Raw genomic sequence first — 16,491 nt, forward strand, 5'->3', positions numbered from 1 at the left:
ACATTTACTTTATAGCAACCAGTGGCTGCAGGTGGATTGGGTCAACCCAGTGTAGGCAGGCAGCTTCTTAACCTCATTTGGAGGCTGATTGACCATTTTGATAGAGCAGTGGAGTCAAGGATGCCTGGCTGAAGTTCTGATAACTTGGAACCGGTCCTTACGCTCCTACATGAAAACATAAATCAAAACCGCCAGGACCGAGAATTTAACCAACAACATCTGGCAGTCATGCATCGTCTGACAGAATCGGTCCAGATTACAGAACAATCGGCCAATTCGGGTGCCCACATGTCCAGAGTTGACCGTTTCATGTTCAGAGTTGACCATCTCTGTAACATGTTAAGTGATTCCCTAGGCCAACAATCTCGCCTACATCAGGTGAATATTCAAAGACCGGATTGGCAAATCCCAATAAGCCCTGATGGCTCCCCTGCTCCTGCAGAGCAGCCAGCTCCATTCTTCCCCCCGGCTTCACCCAGTGCCAGTGCCCCTTCACCCAGTGCCAGTGCCCCTCCACCCAGTGCCCATGCCCCTTCACCCAGTGCCCATGCCCCTTCACCCAGTGCCCCTTCACCCTGTGCCAGTGCCCCTCCACACAGTGCCTGTGCCCCTTCACCCAGTGCCCATGCGGAGAATGAAAAGAAAAAATGCCCAGTAAAAGCTATGGGAGGAAGGAGTTGTAAATTACAAATTGGTGATTGGCATGATCAGAGCAGTAGGTTGGGGGGTAAGAAAGGGTAACTATACTTTTGGAAGGTAAAAGAAACTTGAGCTGAGCTCTAAACAGACAAGACAAAGGATTGAATTAAACATAATCACTGCACCCTAATATTACCCCTCTGCCATATCCACCACTTTCCTTACATGACTGTACACTTCTTATACCACGGCTTTTCTTCCTCCTTTTTCAAGCGTTCTTGCAGCTCCCTCATTTTCTTTCTCTCTACTTCAAGCTCTTCTTTAACCTGGTCAGCTATGTGTTTTACCAAAATCTCATAGGGATTGGCGCTCCCCATTTGCCGGATGACCCTTTCTGCCTCTCTCATACAAACATCCAGGAAGTGAAGGAATTGATTGTCAGCCTCTACGCTCCGGGTTTGGTTGTTTTCAGAGTAATTCTCCAGACAGATTCTTTGGGTGCACCCCATATCTCCAAACATTGTTTCTTGTGCTGAAGCTTGGTCGGATCTGTTGTTCGGAGGGCCTATTTTGGTGATCACAACAATGGGAGGGATTCCTGTTTATCAACACAAAATAATAAAGCGTTAACATTTGTGTACAGCCAAAACATTTTTATCATAGTGAGTAATATATGAAAGGGTAGGTGCATGGCACTTGTCCCCTACCTAGAACATCCAGTTCCATAGTGTCATGTGGAATGGATGAATACAGGTGAATTTGCACTGGGTAGGTGTTTCCCATCAATTGAACATCCTCATGAGGGAACTGTAGTTTGGAACAGGAGTCCACAAAAAATCTTTTTTACACATGTGGTGGAGCTGCCCAATTATTCAACCTTTTTGGGATGAACTTACTAATTTGTTACCGAAAATTACAGGGGAACATGATTTTACAACCCCAGCGCAAATTCTGTTACACCACACTCACAACACACCACAACAATATAAAAAAAAACACTTCTATTCCATGCTTTGAATGTCCGCAAGTTGTTGATTCCGAGACTATGGAAATCAATGTCTAGGCCAACCTTACATGAATGATTTGCTCAAATTGATCGTATTGCAGAAACGGAGGCAATGATTCATGCATCTTGTGATGCAATAACAAAATATTACACCACATGGGCCTTATGGTGGGACTTTCATGACTTCCAAGAATATAGAAATGTGTACAATGATACTTCATAGAAAATCCGTCCTGAAAGATTCAAATATTTTCTTCTGTACAATGCTAGAAGTCTAGCAAACAAGATAGGGGAGTTGGAAGCCTTAATGAGTGAAGAGAATTATGACTTAGTTGGTATTGCTGAATCCTGGCTTTGTTCTTCACATGACTGGGCTGTCAATATTCCTGGGTATACTCTCTTTCGTAAAGACAGAGTCAAGCAAAAGGGTGGTGCTGTATGTCTGTATGTGAGAAGGGATCTAAAAGTGAATGTGAAAGAAGAAATTGCGGAGGGAACAAGTGATGAGGTTGAGGCATTATGGGTGGAGTTGAATAACACAATTAATGATTGGAGTCTGCTATAGGCCCCCCTGTGCTAAGGAAGAAATAGAAAATCAACTACTAGCACAGATAGAAGGAGCGGCAAAAAATGGAAATGTTTTATTCATGGGAGATTTCAACTACCCTGACATTGAATGGAGTAATGGCACTACAGGAACAGCAAAAGGAAGGAAATCTGTGAATTTATTACAAGATAATTTTATGGTACAGTTTATAGAAGCCCCAACTAAAAGTGATACTCTGCTGCACCTAGTTATTTCTAACAATGCAGAGCGTATAACAAATGTGCAAATAAAAGAGAATCTGGGTAGCAAAGCCCATAATATGATTTAGATTATTGTAAGCTGTAAACAGCAAGCAAAAACAGGAAAGATATTAAGGGCGGCTCTCTGTGGCTTGGACTGGGACACAATATTGTCCTCAAAGAACACAGAACAGAAATGGAAATTTTTCAAGTCTGTTCTACAAAAGCAAAGTGACAAATATATTACAATGGGTAATAAGTTTAAGAGGCTAAAATCAAAACCTGACCCATTAGTTTAATGTCCATAGTTGGAAAGGTCTTAGAAAGTTTGATAAAGAGCCACATAAAGGAGTTTCTGATAGAAAATAATGTTATTAGTAATAATCAGCATGGCTTCAAGAAAGACCAAAGTTGTCAAACAAATTTACTCTCATTTTATGAGGAAGAGAGTAAACATGTAGACAGTGGAGTAGCAGTTGATATAGTGTACTTGGACTTTGCTAAATCATTTGACACTGTACCTCACAGACTGTTAATATGCAAGATAGGGTCGATAGGTTTAGAAAAGTCAATCTGTAAATGGACAGAGAACTGGCTTAAAGGCCGCATCCAGAGAGTTGTAATTAATGATTCATACTCTGAATGGTTTGAGGTTATTAGTGGTGTACCCCAGGGTTCAGTGTTGGGACCTTTACTGTTTAATATCTTTATTAATGATATAGAGTTTGGGATTAAAAGTACCATTTCTGTGTTTGCAGATGACACCAAACTATGTAATGGAATTATCTCCATACAGGATGTCTATAATCTACAAGCAGACCTGAATGTACTGTTTGATTGGACAACCAAGTGGCAAATGACATTTAATATAGATAAATGTAAAGTTATGCACTTGGGGGCCTCCTTTTTATGTCTTTCTCTATCTTAAAGCAACAAGGGCAAACAGTAAAACGCACATTTTACAACATCTTAACCAATTTTACTTCTTTATTGCTGTCCACCCTTTATAAGGTGGCTGTTCTTGCTGTTTTCTTACATGTTTATTTTGGTATTTACATGATTAAACTTGTTAGGACTTGAGAATGTATTATAAATATGAACAGACATGGATGTTTATCCATTGTAATTGTATTTGACAATACATATGTATTTCCTGCCAATGTAACATATTGTACCCTGTTATTTGTTATTTAATAAAGCTTTATTCTAGGAATATATTTATATATATATAACAGGGTACAATATGTTACATTGGCAGGAAATACATATGTATTGTCAAATACAATTACAATGGATAAACATCCATGTCTGTTCCTATTTATAATACATTCTCAAGTCTTATATATATATATTATTAAAGTGAAAGTTAACTGAAAAAAAAATAGACTCAATCACCTTTACCTTCACAGATACGTCAATCCCTCGGTAGGTTTCCTGGATCACGTCCCGTGTCATCCTGAAATCCTCCTTCATCCCAGTGAGAGAAGCAGCAGTGCTGCAGTGATCTCGCACTGCGCGGTGCCGATCACATTGTTGTGCATGCGTGAAATTGGCATTTTTTTACCCCATTGAATAAAAGGCTCCTTCCAGAAGGAGCAGCCAGAATCCTCCTAGGATCCATGAAATATGTATCCCGACAGGCTATGCACTATCATTCTGTCTTGATCAAAGGGGGAGGGGCTTTATCTTTCCTTTTTTCAAAAAAAGGTTTTAAATCCCTCCGTAAAAAAGAAGTTTTTTTACCTTTAATAAAAAGTTTGTCCACCAATTTATGTAAGGTAAAATTTTAAGTTTTGGTCTACTTAAAGCTAGCCAACACTTTTCAAGGGCCTAAAGCTGTTCCCCTCATTTAAATTATGAGCTTTTTTTCTTGCACTTGATTGGTTTGTGAAAGTCAACAGGGCTTCACTGTACTCACTAAGATAAGTAAAGGATCCTTTATTTAGGGGATAATTTACTTCAATCAACCCCCACGGGTGAGTTTGTAATTTACCTACTGTACTTGTGACCCCATTTTAGAAATTACAGGTGCAGAACAGATGGAAATAAAGACATTGTCAGACATTGTTCAGTTAAAACATTTTTGTCTGTGTCTCCATTTATTATAGGATGCAAGGAGAAATCTTCTAAGATGATATACAGACAAGAATAAAAACCTGTATTATAGTATAGAGAGGGAATGTTGTATCCTTGCGTTGAAGGTTTGATTGTGGACCCAAAACAGTAAACTACTATACTAAATCATTGGTTTCTTCTTGTGGGTTTAGCTGGCAGATGCCCCTATACAGAGGCCGTACATGTGGTCCTTCTTAGAAAACTTCCAGGATGAGAAGTGACAACCTACTAGTCAATGTCTAAAAAAGGTCTTTATTTGATGTAGCAGAAGATCCGACACGTTTCAGCTGTACAAGTTCCCTTCATCAAGAAGTGATAGCTCTAAAATCTGGACTGCTATGAGTGCCAATAATGACAGGAAAATACCACTCCTCTCGAGCTCTCGAAAATACCACATACTTCAAGCTCTTGAAGGACATTTAATTATTCTAAGTTAAAGGGTTGGCATTTCCGCCAAGTCTTATCTTTGGAACAACGAAAACCTTAAGAAACTTTCAACCACCCTCTCATCTCTCCAAAACTGAAAAAAAACCTTGGCCTTCAGCTGGGCTTTAAAGATTTTTTACTTTGGTTTTATACAGAATAGGGAAAATGTTCCCACGTGAACATCATATGCTAGTCATCAGCCTAAGGAGAACTTACCGGTGATTTCCTGGCATTGTTTTATTAACATTACCATTGAAGTTTGTTCTTCTGCTGGTAAAATATGTAAACAGCTAAAAGACAAAAAGACAGTACCAATAATCATACAAAGTAGCAGACAAGACCCAATACAAAGCTGAAATTTGCCCCGTATAGTTGAGCCGAGCTAAAGTGGACCTGCTAATAATTTGTGAACCCAACAACTACACAGAAATTATAGGATTGTGTTCTCTCTGGTATCTCAGCCCAGGAAATAGATGGTGACCCTGGATAATTCCTAAACAAAAGATGATTTATTCTTCTGAAGAGAAAATCAAATGAAGGTTTTGCCAGGGGAAGTCTGTGGCTCACTGACCAGTTTGGGGTAGCTGACAATGCTAGAAGGAGATTTTCTACATTAAGTTTCCCCTTTGTTAGGTTTGGCCCTTTCTTTGTCACCCACAGCTAGCTCATGTAAAAGGCAATATAGGGAAGGGCATGGCCTTGTGGATGGTCACTGGGCTCATTGATAACCCTTATGTTTCTTTTGTAATACAGAAATAGCAAAGTTTGTTCAAGCCGCGTATCTACGTGTCAGTTACCAAAGGATGTATGTACTTATAGGTGGTTCATGTATGATGGGGAGATTCTAGTAAATACAATGCAAAGAATTAACTTACCTGTGCTTTCTGCAATCCTAATCAGGGTCATTAAATGCATGGTGGGGGGGGTTAATACTACTACTGCTAAGGGTCTATTCTGCCTTGCACTGAAGTTTCCTTTTCTTTGTTCTTCCTCCATTATCTTTCCCAGCTACAGCCAAATTCTGATATATGTCATCCTAAGTCACACAAATAGTGGAATTGATGAGAGAAGATTTGCCATGCCCTGCCAACCCAACCAGCAGTATTTGGAGTTTTTCAATGCCATGTTGGCTGTTGTTATCTGTGATGCCAGGGACATATCTGGCAATTTCTTCTTTGATATTTCTGGTGTCAGCAGACATGATGTGCTCAGTGAATGCAGAGAGAATGAGACAGAGAATAAGGAGTAGCCTGGTATTCTCAATAGGAGAGTGAAAGTGAAAATAAAGTTTAGGATGCAGAAAGGAGGGGAAGCAGAGAGAGAAAGAAATAAAATGGTGCAGAGAGGGGAAAGGAGAGGAAAGAGAGAGAATGGAGGGGGAAAGAGGGGATCAATAGGAGGAGAGGGGAGAAAGGAGAAAGAATGGAAAGTGAGAGTATGATGAGAAAAGATAAAAGAGAGATTGGGGAAATGGAGAGAAGAACAGAGGGAAGAAGAGAAAGAAAGACTATTTAGTAATCTCTACAAAGAGACTGCAAACTGAGCCCATACAAACATTTATACTATAGCTACAAGACCCCCAAAGACAGACAGATTGTGAGTCTGTACAAGACTTGGCATCCATAGCATGGAAATAAAACCAGGGTGGCACAGACAAAGCTATAAGCTCAGGGCGAGTAGACTGTGCCAGTTATACGATCAATAGGTTCTGGATTATCAGGTCCTCTTCTTGCCATAGCGCTGCTCAGCATTGGCAGACACTAAAACTTAGATACGGTTTTATTAAACAATAGATGATTAAGCCACAAATCAGACGCTAATCTTCTGTTTCCCTGGTCACCTCTGCAAACTTACTTGACCTTTCTTGCTCTGCCATTGCTTCTTTATCGATGGCTACATCCTTGAAGCAGAACACCAGAAAAAAATAACAAGATTAAAACAAATACCCTAATAAGGATACCCTAAGGATAAAATGACCAAACCAGTTTTGTTGCAATAATCAGCAGCAATGGTCAGATTTTCCTTGCAGTACTTATATTCGTAGATATCCTCAGTCTGATAACCAGAATCATTTCACCCACTTCCTCTGAGCCCAGTCATAGACCCCCCCCCATCTTGTAAATGAGCTGTGAAAGGAGAAACAACCCAATCAGCTCATTTTCTACCACTCTGCTCTCTCTTCCTATCATTCTTCTTGTTTCCACACGTACGACCAGCTCTTTGTATGGTTTCTTCATCTCCTACTCCAGTCTTGCTGTACAGAGCCTGCAAGATTTTGATACCAGGACCAGTTCTGATACTTATACTGCTTGCATTTAAAATATACACTTACCCTGTATTATGTATTACAAATGTGCACTTTGTGTCTTTTTATATCTGAATTGAATTCAGCAGCAATAAACATGCAAACAACACACAGACCATAGATGATATAAAAGAGAAATATTTAATGTTATAATTGTTAGCAATCATCTAGTAACAAACTGGTATTAAACTTGTAACTCCAACTACAATGGCAGTAAAATTATTGTAATAATTCCCCAGCATCAATAGCACCTATGGGATTACAGGTTTATTTTTCATAAGTATTGGTCCATTCTATAAAAAAAGCATATAAACCTCCAGTTTCTCATTAGAAAACATGAGATTGTGTTATCTTTGGGATGATATCATCAATGTTTTCCTCCAATATTCCATCCCCGTGGATTCCGCACTGATATGGGGTCACCAGCTCCGAGTTCTAGTGTCCATCACTGGCCTTAGTGTTGTATATTTAACATAGATATATATATACACAGTATACATTTTCCAGTGTCAACAGTCCTACAAGGAACCAATCATTATATACAGAAGTGGCCGATGAAGATTTGGCTTTGAAGATGCAAGCTGTGGAAACGCCGTCCTTTTACTTGCTGAAGCATTTAGCTGTTACTGACCCAGAAGAAACATATGCATAGAAGACTGCAAACACTTATCTAGCAACATGCCAGTTCCAGGTCACATGCTAAGTAGTTAAGTAAGGATATGGGCCTGTGCCATTGTACTTTGGCGTTGGATGAATAAAGCATTTTTCTTTTCAGCTGCATTCTTTTTAAATACGTATTTATAAATTCATTAATGGGTGCCATTGACTTTCAGCTGCAGTAACCTACCATATTGCAACTCCATGGGATTGCATGGATTTCTCTTGCAATTCCAAGGATTTGTATGGGGTGAGGGTACTTCTGGCACAATACTCCATCAATATAGACAGAAAGGGCGATGCTATTGAAAAATCAAGTCACCTACAGCATCCTCTATATTTCAATCTTATAAAGTTTATTTCTATAAGAGGTTCCTGTCTGTGACTTTCATTTAATGTCTCATGTTGCAGCTTTTCCTACATATACTGTTCTTGGTTTCAGCTGCTTTTTTTTTACAAATTCATATTTGTTTCCTGCTGTGTCTGTGCTGTATATCAGGATGACAGAAATAAAATAACTGAAGTGTAGGAAGACATAGCTGAACAGCAAAGCAGACACTGACAATAGGGTTCCAATGTGCCATAAGGTCTCTTGATTGGCGATCAGGTCTCACTTGATTGGTTGACATCGGTGAGTCGGGTTCCTTCTAAAATGTCTTGCACGTCCTTTATTGATGTGGCCTGTCGGATCTTCTCCAGGCTGACCTGCGATACATCAACCCAGATAAGTCAATAGGAACAAAAATGCAAAAGTAAAAATAATTTAAATCCACATTTTTTAATTTCTATATACAGTTTTTTTCTGGATACAATTTTCTATACCAAATGGTTTTTGTGAATGTGCTGCACAGTTTCTTGATTCTGCAATAACAGCACTTCCTGCAATAGGCTAAGCTTCTGCCTTGCCATGTAAAGCCACTCTGTTAGCCAGACACAAAGCTTAGTCAGTTTGGTGTTGGGCTATCTGAACTGGTTTTCCAAAGACAAATTTGGAAGCTCTTTACTTTCAGAATGCCTCTCACTAATTTTAAATTTATAGAAAGCTCTACTAAGCAAAGGGGGAGTGAGAGGAGTCTTGTTCTGGCTTGGAGCTTGAGCTACTGAGCTCTGCAATCCGGCTTTTTTTTTTCCACACAAAATCAGCTAAGGCTATTATAACAAATGTGAAAATGAGGACATCTGCTGGCTGAAACTATACATAAGAAATATTTATATGCAGTATTGTACATTTGTCAGGTAAAGAATATATTTTTTAGTCCTAAGTATAACACATAACATAACACTTGTACATTTCCTTTAAGTCAACCCTCATGTTAAGATAAGCCAGGTCTATAAAGGTGGGGTCACCTGGAGTTTCTGGGATAGCCGAACAAAGTCTCTTTGCACCTCCTCGCTGGTGTTCAGTTCAGTCTGCAGTCTGAGGACTTTGTTCCTCTCCTCGCTCAATGTGTGCTCAAGAGAAACCTGGAGATACAAGTCAGTATCAGTATTGGATAACCTGTAGAATCTCCGGGAACGTTGTTGAGAACCAACCCCAAATATATAACAAATAAAAAATTGTGTAAGTAGGTCTATTCACACAGTAGGTAAAGTTTTTTGGGGTTTAAACAGTACAAAAATTGAAATGTTATATCAGTATAACATTTTTTTCTATCACACATAAATTGATGAACAACTGTTACAAAATATTATTTTGTGTACAAAAAGTACATAAATGTTGGTTTGTAATTGAGCATTTTCTGATACAATGATTAGAAAAGTGTCCTAGGGTGCCGACACGATTCACATCTGCTTCCTCAAGGGACATCATGTATCCAAAACCTCAACCAGGTGTAAAGACCAAAAAAGTTGATGCTACCTCATCAGATCTTTTATTATGGAGAAGCCATTATAGAGGTACTGGGTCCAAATCATTGAGGGTGTCAAAGATTTTTGATTATAGGGAAGGGCCAGGTCATAAATCCATAATGGAGGTTAGCAAGATAGCCCCAGTTCTTATTACTGACAGAAGATGGTAAATGGAGGAGAAAGTTTGTGGAGATGGCCATTTGCTCAGATTCACATCCACAATGGCTTCCTACTGTGTGAATAAACCTATTCATTCTTTTATTTGTGCAGAACCTAAGCCTAAAACCTTCACCAATTTTAGCTGTCCGTTCCCTGCTATCCGTGCAGCAGTAGAGATATTTTATTCTGCTCAGGTCCGACACCTTCTGTGTTGGAACCCTTCATTTTGGGTCTAGGTAAAAATCATGACCAAGCTGAGACAAGCTAAAGGGGAACTTGGCCATGGAGGTCCTCATACCTTCTCCTCCTTTTCCTTCTGAAGAAGCTTCTCCTGTTCACCCAGAGAATCCCAGAGCTTCTGGACCTGAATCTCTGACTCCTGTAACTGCAGCTCTGACTGTAGGGAGAAGAGAAGGTGGAATCATGCAAGATTGCTTTACTAGAGAAATCACCTTTGATTGGAGGGTTACCACATACATTGATCAGCAACTTTTAAGAAAGGGTGAGCTAAAGGTTTATATTTGAGTGCACCTGTCACTATTCCTTATATAGACTTATAATAGGTAAGATTATCTTGCACTTTTAGCAGTAGTGGAAGGAAACCTGGATAGCATAAATCAGAAACATCCATCACTCTTCCAACATTAACAGCCACACTGCCTACATCATTTCCAAAACCTAACCTCCTAATGCTAATACAAAGCACATAAGCCTTGAGAAGGTCTAAAACATGACCATTCCAAATTAATCTAGAAACTTTATCTTTGCAAGAACCAACGACAGTACCATGATCCTCTCCCTCAACAAAGTATTATGTTCACAAAAGCTTTTTTATGGATAACTTATTGTACAAGACTACAGGAATAGGCCCCGGATAGGATGTATATCTCCCTCTTTTATAGGACATTGGCTCCTTAAACAGAGATTACCAGAAAAGTAGTGGAAAGTAAATGTGTTAGTTGTTTCAAGGCTCTGGAATGGGATAAATGGTACCTGGTGGACCCATTCAACCTGGATACACACCTGGACATTGCTGTACAGGAGGTCTGGGCACAAGTGTGCTATCAGAGATGTATCTATCATAGAATGACAGAATGCAAGCATGGATGGTGAGCTCTGCTGAAGAGCTGAATTCATTCTTCATGAAGTTTGCTTTATGGACTAATAAACTATTTGTAAACTGGACTATTTGGGACTATAAAGCTTTGGATCTTTTACAAACTGATGGAAGTGAATCCTAAGTCTTATTTTCCTTGGCTGAACATAAGCTGCATTGTTTTGACCCACAAAAAAGATATTGTATCTTACAAGCAGATCTGCATGGTAGATGTGGATGTTGATCCCCCTTTCCCCAATATCACAATCAATGTAAATGGGATCCCATTGCTGGTCATTACATATACCCACCCATTGTCCCTTAATGGTCATTAGATATACCCACCCATTGTCCATTACTGGTCATTAGATATAACCATCCATTGTCTAATACCTGTCATTAGATATAACCATCCATTGTCCATTAATGGTCATTAAATATACCCACTTATTGTCCATTACTGGTCAATAGATATAACCATCCATTGTCCATTACTGGTCATTAGATTTACCCACCCATTGCCCATTACTGGTCTTCAGCTATACCCACGCATTGTCCATTACTTGTTACAAAGATATAATCATCCACTGTCCATTACTGGTCATTAGATATACCCACCCATTGTCCATTACTGGTCATTAGATATAACCATCCATTGTCTAATACCTGTCATTAGATATAACCATCCATTGTCCATTAATGGTCATTAAATATACCCACTTATTGTCCATTACTGGTCATTAAATATACCCACTCATTGCCCATTACTGGTCATTAGATATACCCACCCATTGCATACCTAACTTTGGTCCTCAATGAAATTTTAGTTCACTGGCCTTACTTTGGGCTTCAAAGTAGACTCAGCTCTTATTGTACTCAAATGGACTTGGGGCCAGAAGTGGACACTGCTTTGGTTAAGCTTCATACAAAATGTATTGTGCTTGTGTGATTTGTGTTCCTGGAAATGAATTTTCATGATCTTTTCCAGAGTTAGCAGACCAAACAAGTACTGTACACATAGCTCTGTTCAGTTCTAAAGATTGGGGAGGACATGTGGAAGACTCCCCGCTGCATCCTCCTCCTTAAGAAATAGCAGCAGTGATCTGCAGATGGTTGGGTGACTGCTGTAGACACAGTAAATATTTGCATAAAATGATCAGATTATTTATCCCGGGTGAAAATTATCTAGCATGCTTTACACAAGATGATTAATCAGAGCCCAGGGACATGGCATGGTAAGTATATTTAACCAGATAACGAGTAACATTTCTTAACTTACAGGTAAGGGAAATGGATATATTTATATTTAAATACAATCTGTACACAAACGGAAAAAAAAAAAAATTGGTCACAGCGAGAAGTAAGCATGGAGAATGAAGGAAATGACAGCAATAAAACAGCTTTCCCACTTCCCTTATGTCTCACCTGTTTCCTGTCTTGCTGGATCCGTTCCATCTCTGTTCTCAGGCTGGAAAGTGTTGCTGAGGGGATCAAAACAGAGAGACGTCAAGACAAAGCAACCAGAAAAAATCTGCAGTCACTTTTTACAATTCCTATCTGCCAATGGGGCTGATTTATAAAAGGAGTTTAAGCTGTTCACTTACCAAGCTGAATTAATGAATTATTTGTAATTGAAAAATTCACTTAATTTTTTTTTTGTTTCATTTTGTATTTATTACTGTTTTCATGCTAGTGATGACTAGAGATATATTTATTCCAGAGGTGTATACTGGTGTATAAATTTTTCCAGTTTTTTATATAAATGTATGTACCTTGGTTTATATTCGAGTATATCATCTCATGAACAAATACTACAGTTGGCTTTACAATCATCTTATGAATTACTTACCTTCCATGATCTCTGCAATCCCATTGTGAAGATCATAAAAATGGTGAGGGGGAAGAGAGAGAAGAGCGTTAATATAAAGCCAGAACAGCCAAAAAACAGCAATTTCAGAAAAAAAATCAAGAATGATACTAAAGGAATTTAGGCTAAGTGAATTATCTCTTTTCAATGGATATATCACTTAGCTTAGTAATGAAAGGGACAAAAGTCTGCCGACTTCAACCATCCAATCACATGCAAAGAAAAATAAAAAGCTTTTTTTAGATTTCCTTTCATATGATTGGGTTTTTTTTTTTGCAAAAGGAATCATCACCCCGTTCACTGAGCTAAGTGAATTACCCTTTGCAAGGTAATAATTCACCTTTGAAAGTGAAAAGTTTAAATCTGTTTAGTAAATCACGCCCTATGTATTTCTCTCACCCCTTTCCTCAGTCTGGGTCTCCTCCTGTCTCCTTAGCTGATCTTCCAGGTCCTTCTTGGCCATTTGTTCAGCTCGGAGCTCCTCCTGGAGGCTGACGATCTCAATACACAGCCGCTCCTGCCTGTGCTGCTCTGTTCTCTGGGGAGGATACCAAGAATATTAATATTGTAGCAATCACACACTGCATTGATACACATTTATATTGTTTTCAGGGCTACATGGTGCCTCTCCCTACTGATGTCCTATGCCCAGCAGAACAGGAAGTGAGGGAAAATCTCCCTATTGGGGACACAGACTGAAGTAAAACAGGTGAATGAAGTTCTTTTTTTTCTGCAATAATTTATGTTTCTATGTATGCAGAAAGAATACTACATTTATTATCCCAGTGATCCCACCAATACCCTCGAGGATCCAGAGCTTCCTGACTACACTTGTGGTCAATGTGTGACATTACAGGGTGACATGATCCCCGTATCCAGCTCTGCAGACAGCTGTGATTGGCTCCAGAGATCTGTGATGTCATTTAAACCCACCCCCATCCCTTATGGCCAAGGGGCATATAGTGGTCACATGACCAGTGGGGGAAAAAAGGTCATTCGAAGGATCTATTTTATGTGCAATATTGATGGCTAAGATAGTTTTATATGATCAGGACATGTATTTAGTTTAGCTCACCCACTAATGGTGATCACCTAAACTCAAAATTTTCTGTATTTTAATCCCCCTAGCGGTAATCCTGAGTGTGATTTGGGGTGGATTTTACCTGCAAAGAGTCACACTCGGGGTTGTTTAAACCTTAAAAAACCCTACTTACCTTGTTCCGTCGGTTTCCCCAGTCGTCCTGCTGGTCCCCGTAGGTCTTGGTGACATGTCCTTCCTCTTCGATCCTCAGCCGGCGACTGCAGAGACTAGATTTCCTGGTGATGTCGGTACGGACGGGAGGATCGGAAATTCAAATAATTTTGTATTGGATTCAATACAAAATAGCTGTATTGAGTCCAATAGAAAGAAATCTTTATATAATATATCTATAATTATATTAAATATATATTAACCATGCTACTGATATTAGATGTTTTACTATTTTTTTAACATATTTTTGTTTTGTTTTTTATTAAGTTTATTTATAAATGTATTAAATATTGAACATATTTCAGTGAATTATGCCTAGGAATTATAGCCAACAAATTTCCATGCAAAAAAAGTAAAAGTAGAAAAAAAAAAAAAGTAAAAAAGAAAAAAAAAGAAAAAGTAGAAAAAAAAAAAAAAGTAAGAAAAGAAAAGTAAAAAAGAAATACGAAGAAAATGAGAACGCTAAGGGGGTTAAAATACAAAAAAGAAAAATAGTGAGAGATTATTTTTGGAGACACCAACTTCCTACCCAGTAATTCTATTTAAATACCATCAGCTCCCACTTACATATTAAACAAAAGGTAACATGCTGCACATTGTATTATGAGGTCTATGAGCATACCTGCTGAGATGACAATTGCACGCCTTGTCCAATAGGGGACGCCTCTGAGCCAAGCGATCTCAGCTTCTCATTCTCATCATTAAGACAATTCACTTCCTGGCACATGCGACCTAAAGAGGCCGTCAGAGCTGCCTGAGGGAGGAATTATTGTAACAGGTTAATATAAAAATGATATACAGACACTTACTCGCTACATATAGATGTTGCTCACCATTCTTTGCGCTGTCTTCTGCTGGGTGTCACAGAGACTCCTCTGTAAGCTCTGCAGGATTTCTTCCGAATTCTTTATCTGGTCCATCAGCTGCTTCACCTGCATGAGAAAAGGAGATCACTATATTTGTGCTGCTAGTCATCGCTATATATAAATAAGCAGATTCTGATGCAATGCCTACTCTCAATGCAGAGCCGTCTCCTGCAGTACCTTTACCTAGCACTAGATGTCCTCAGTCTTACATGCTAAATGACAGCCAACATCATTCAACTCCCTTCCTGTGAATGTGAATGTCATCAATGTGCCCTCCTGGGGGGTATCATCGCTGCCTGGGTTTAGGGTAGTACTGGACTTATATTTCATTATGTGCATGCAGATTTAAGAGCCCGTCATATCACAGAACTGTAAAATCCATGAAAGCTTGTTTGACCCTCCACTAGGCAATAGGGGTATAAAATAAAGACGGATTCATTGTATTTGTACCAGCTGCTATCCAGCGCACATCAGTATCACGGGATATGTCTCACCTGGTTAGCGCAATCCTCTGAGCTGCATCGTAGCGCCTCCTGCAGGGTCACCTTCTCCTGCGTCACCCTCTCCAGATGCTCGGTGGTACTTTTTAAAGCCGCCTTCTGCTGCTCAATCTGGGCACAAAGTGGAAAGCGGCGATTTTTTAAAGAACAAAATAATAATTTTATATCTTGATTTGTAGAGCGCCCCCTGTTGTTAGTCATGCCATTGTTCATCCTGTGAATTAATTTCACAACCCACAATGAATGGATGAATCTGGCAGCAGCTGCAGGATGTATATTATACAACGGAGGGAAACTCAGATCCAGCCAAGAATAACTTTATTCACAATGTCATTAAACATCTTCTCCCGCATTCCCCCACCCACCTACAGTCCAGGCTGACCAATCATTTCCCAGGATTTCCGGGACCCCGGCATTGCTGGGATTCCCTGATACACAGAAATCCATCTTCATACTAAGAATCCAATCACCCAGCATAGGGGGGTCGGGAGGAATGAGATAGTAAGATTATTGCCTCCCATTGGGGCAGAACAGGGGAGTGGGATGATGAAGGTTCAGAGATCACATTCTATTGGGGTATTAGGGGCACAGAGGGTAGAAGAGATTATTATTATTAAACAGGATATAGCGCCAACATATTACCCAGCGCTGTACAATAAATAGGGGTTGTAAATGACAGACGGATACTGACAGTGACACAGGAGGAGGAGAGGACCCTGCCCCGAAGAGCTTACAATCTATTAGGGTATAAGGGAAGATACAGACGGCAGAAGAGCTTACAATCCATTAGGATTTAAGGGGATACAGAAGGTAGAAGAGCTTACACTCTATTAGGATATAAGGGGGGATAGAGAAGGTAGAAGAGCTTACAATCTATTGGGGTATAAGGGAAGATACAGAAGGTGGAAGAGCTTACAATCTATTGGGGTATAAGGGGGATACAGAAGGTGGAAGAGCTTACAATCTATT

General features: G+C 39.4%; 1 protein-coding gene across 1 annotated transcript; it reads right to left on the bottom strand.

Moving 5' to 3' along the window:
- Window positions 1-860: 860 nt before the first annotated feature.
- On the bottom strand, window positions 861-15,633 carry RABEP2 (rabaptin, RAB GTPase binding effector protein 2; the record flags this gene model as incomplete). Its single annotated transcript, XM_072416954.1, is given in 10 exon segments — window positions 861-1,237; window positions 8,549-8,639; window positions 9,282-9,398; window positions 10,240-10,338; window positions 12,463-12,518; window positions 12,887-12,898; window positions 13,304-13,442; window positions 14,779-14,910; window positions 14,990-15,088; window positions 15,517-15,633. Coding segments are annotated over 10 exon segments (1,239 nt in total), but the record flags the coding sequence as incomplete, so codon positions are not given.
- Window positions 15,634-16,491: the final 858 nt, after the last annotated feature.

This window comes from Pyxicephalus adspersus, chromosome 7 (genome assembly GCF_032062135.1).
Source record: "Pyxicephalus adspersus chromosome 7, UCB_Pads_2.0, whole genome shotgun sequence".
NCBI classification, from domain to species: Eukaryota; Metazoa; Chordata; class Amphibia; order Anura; family Pyxicephalidae; genus Pyxicephalus; species Pyxicephalus adspersus.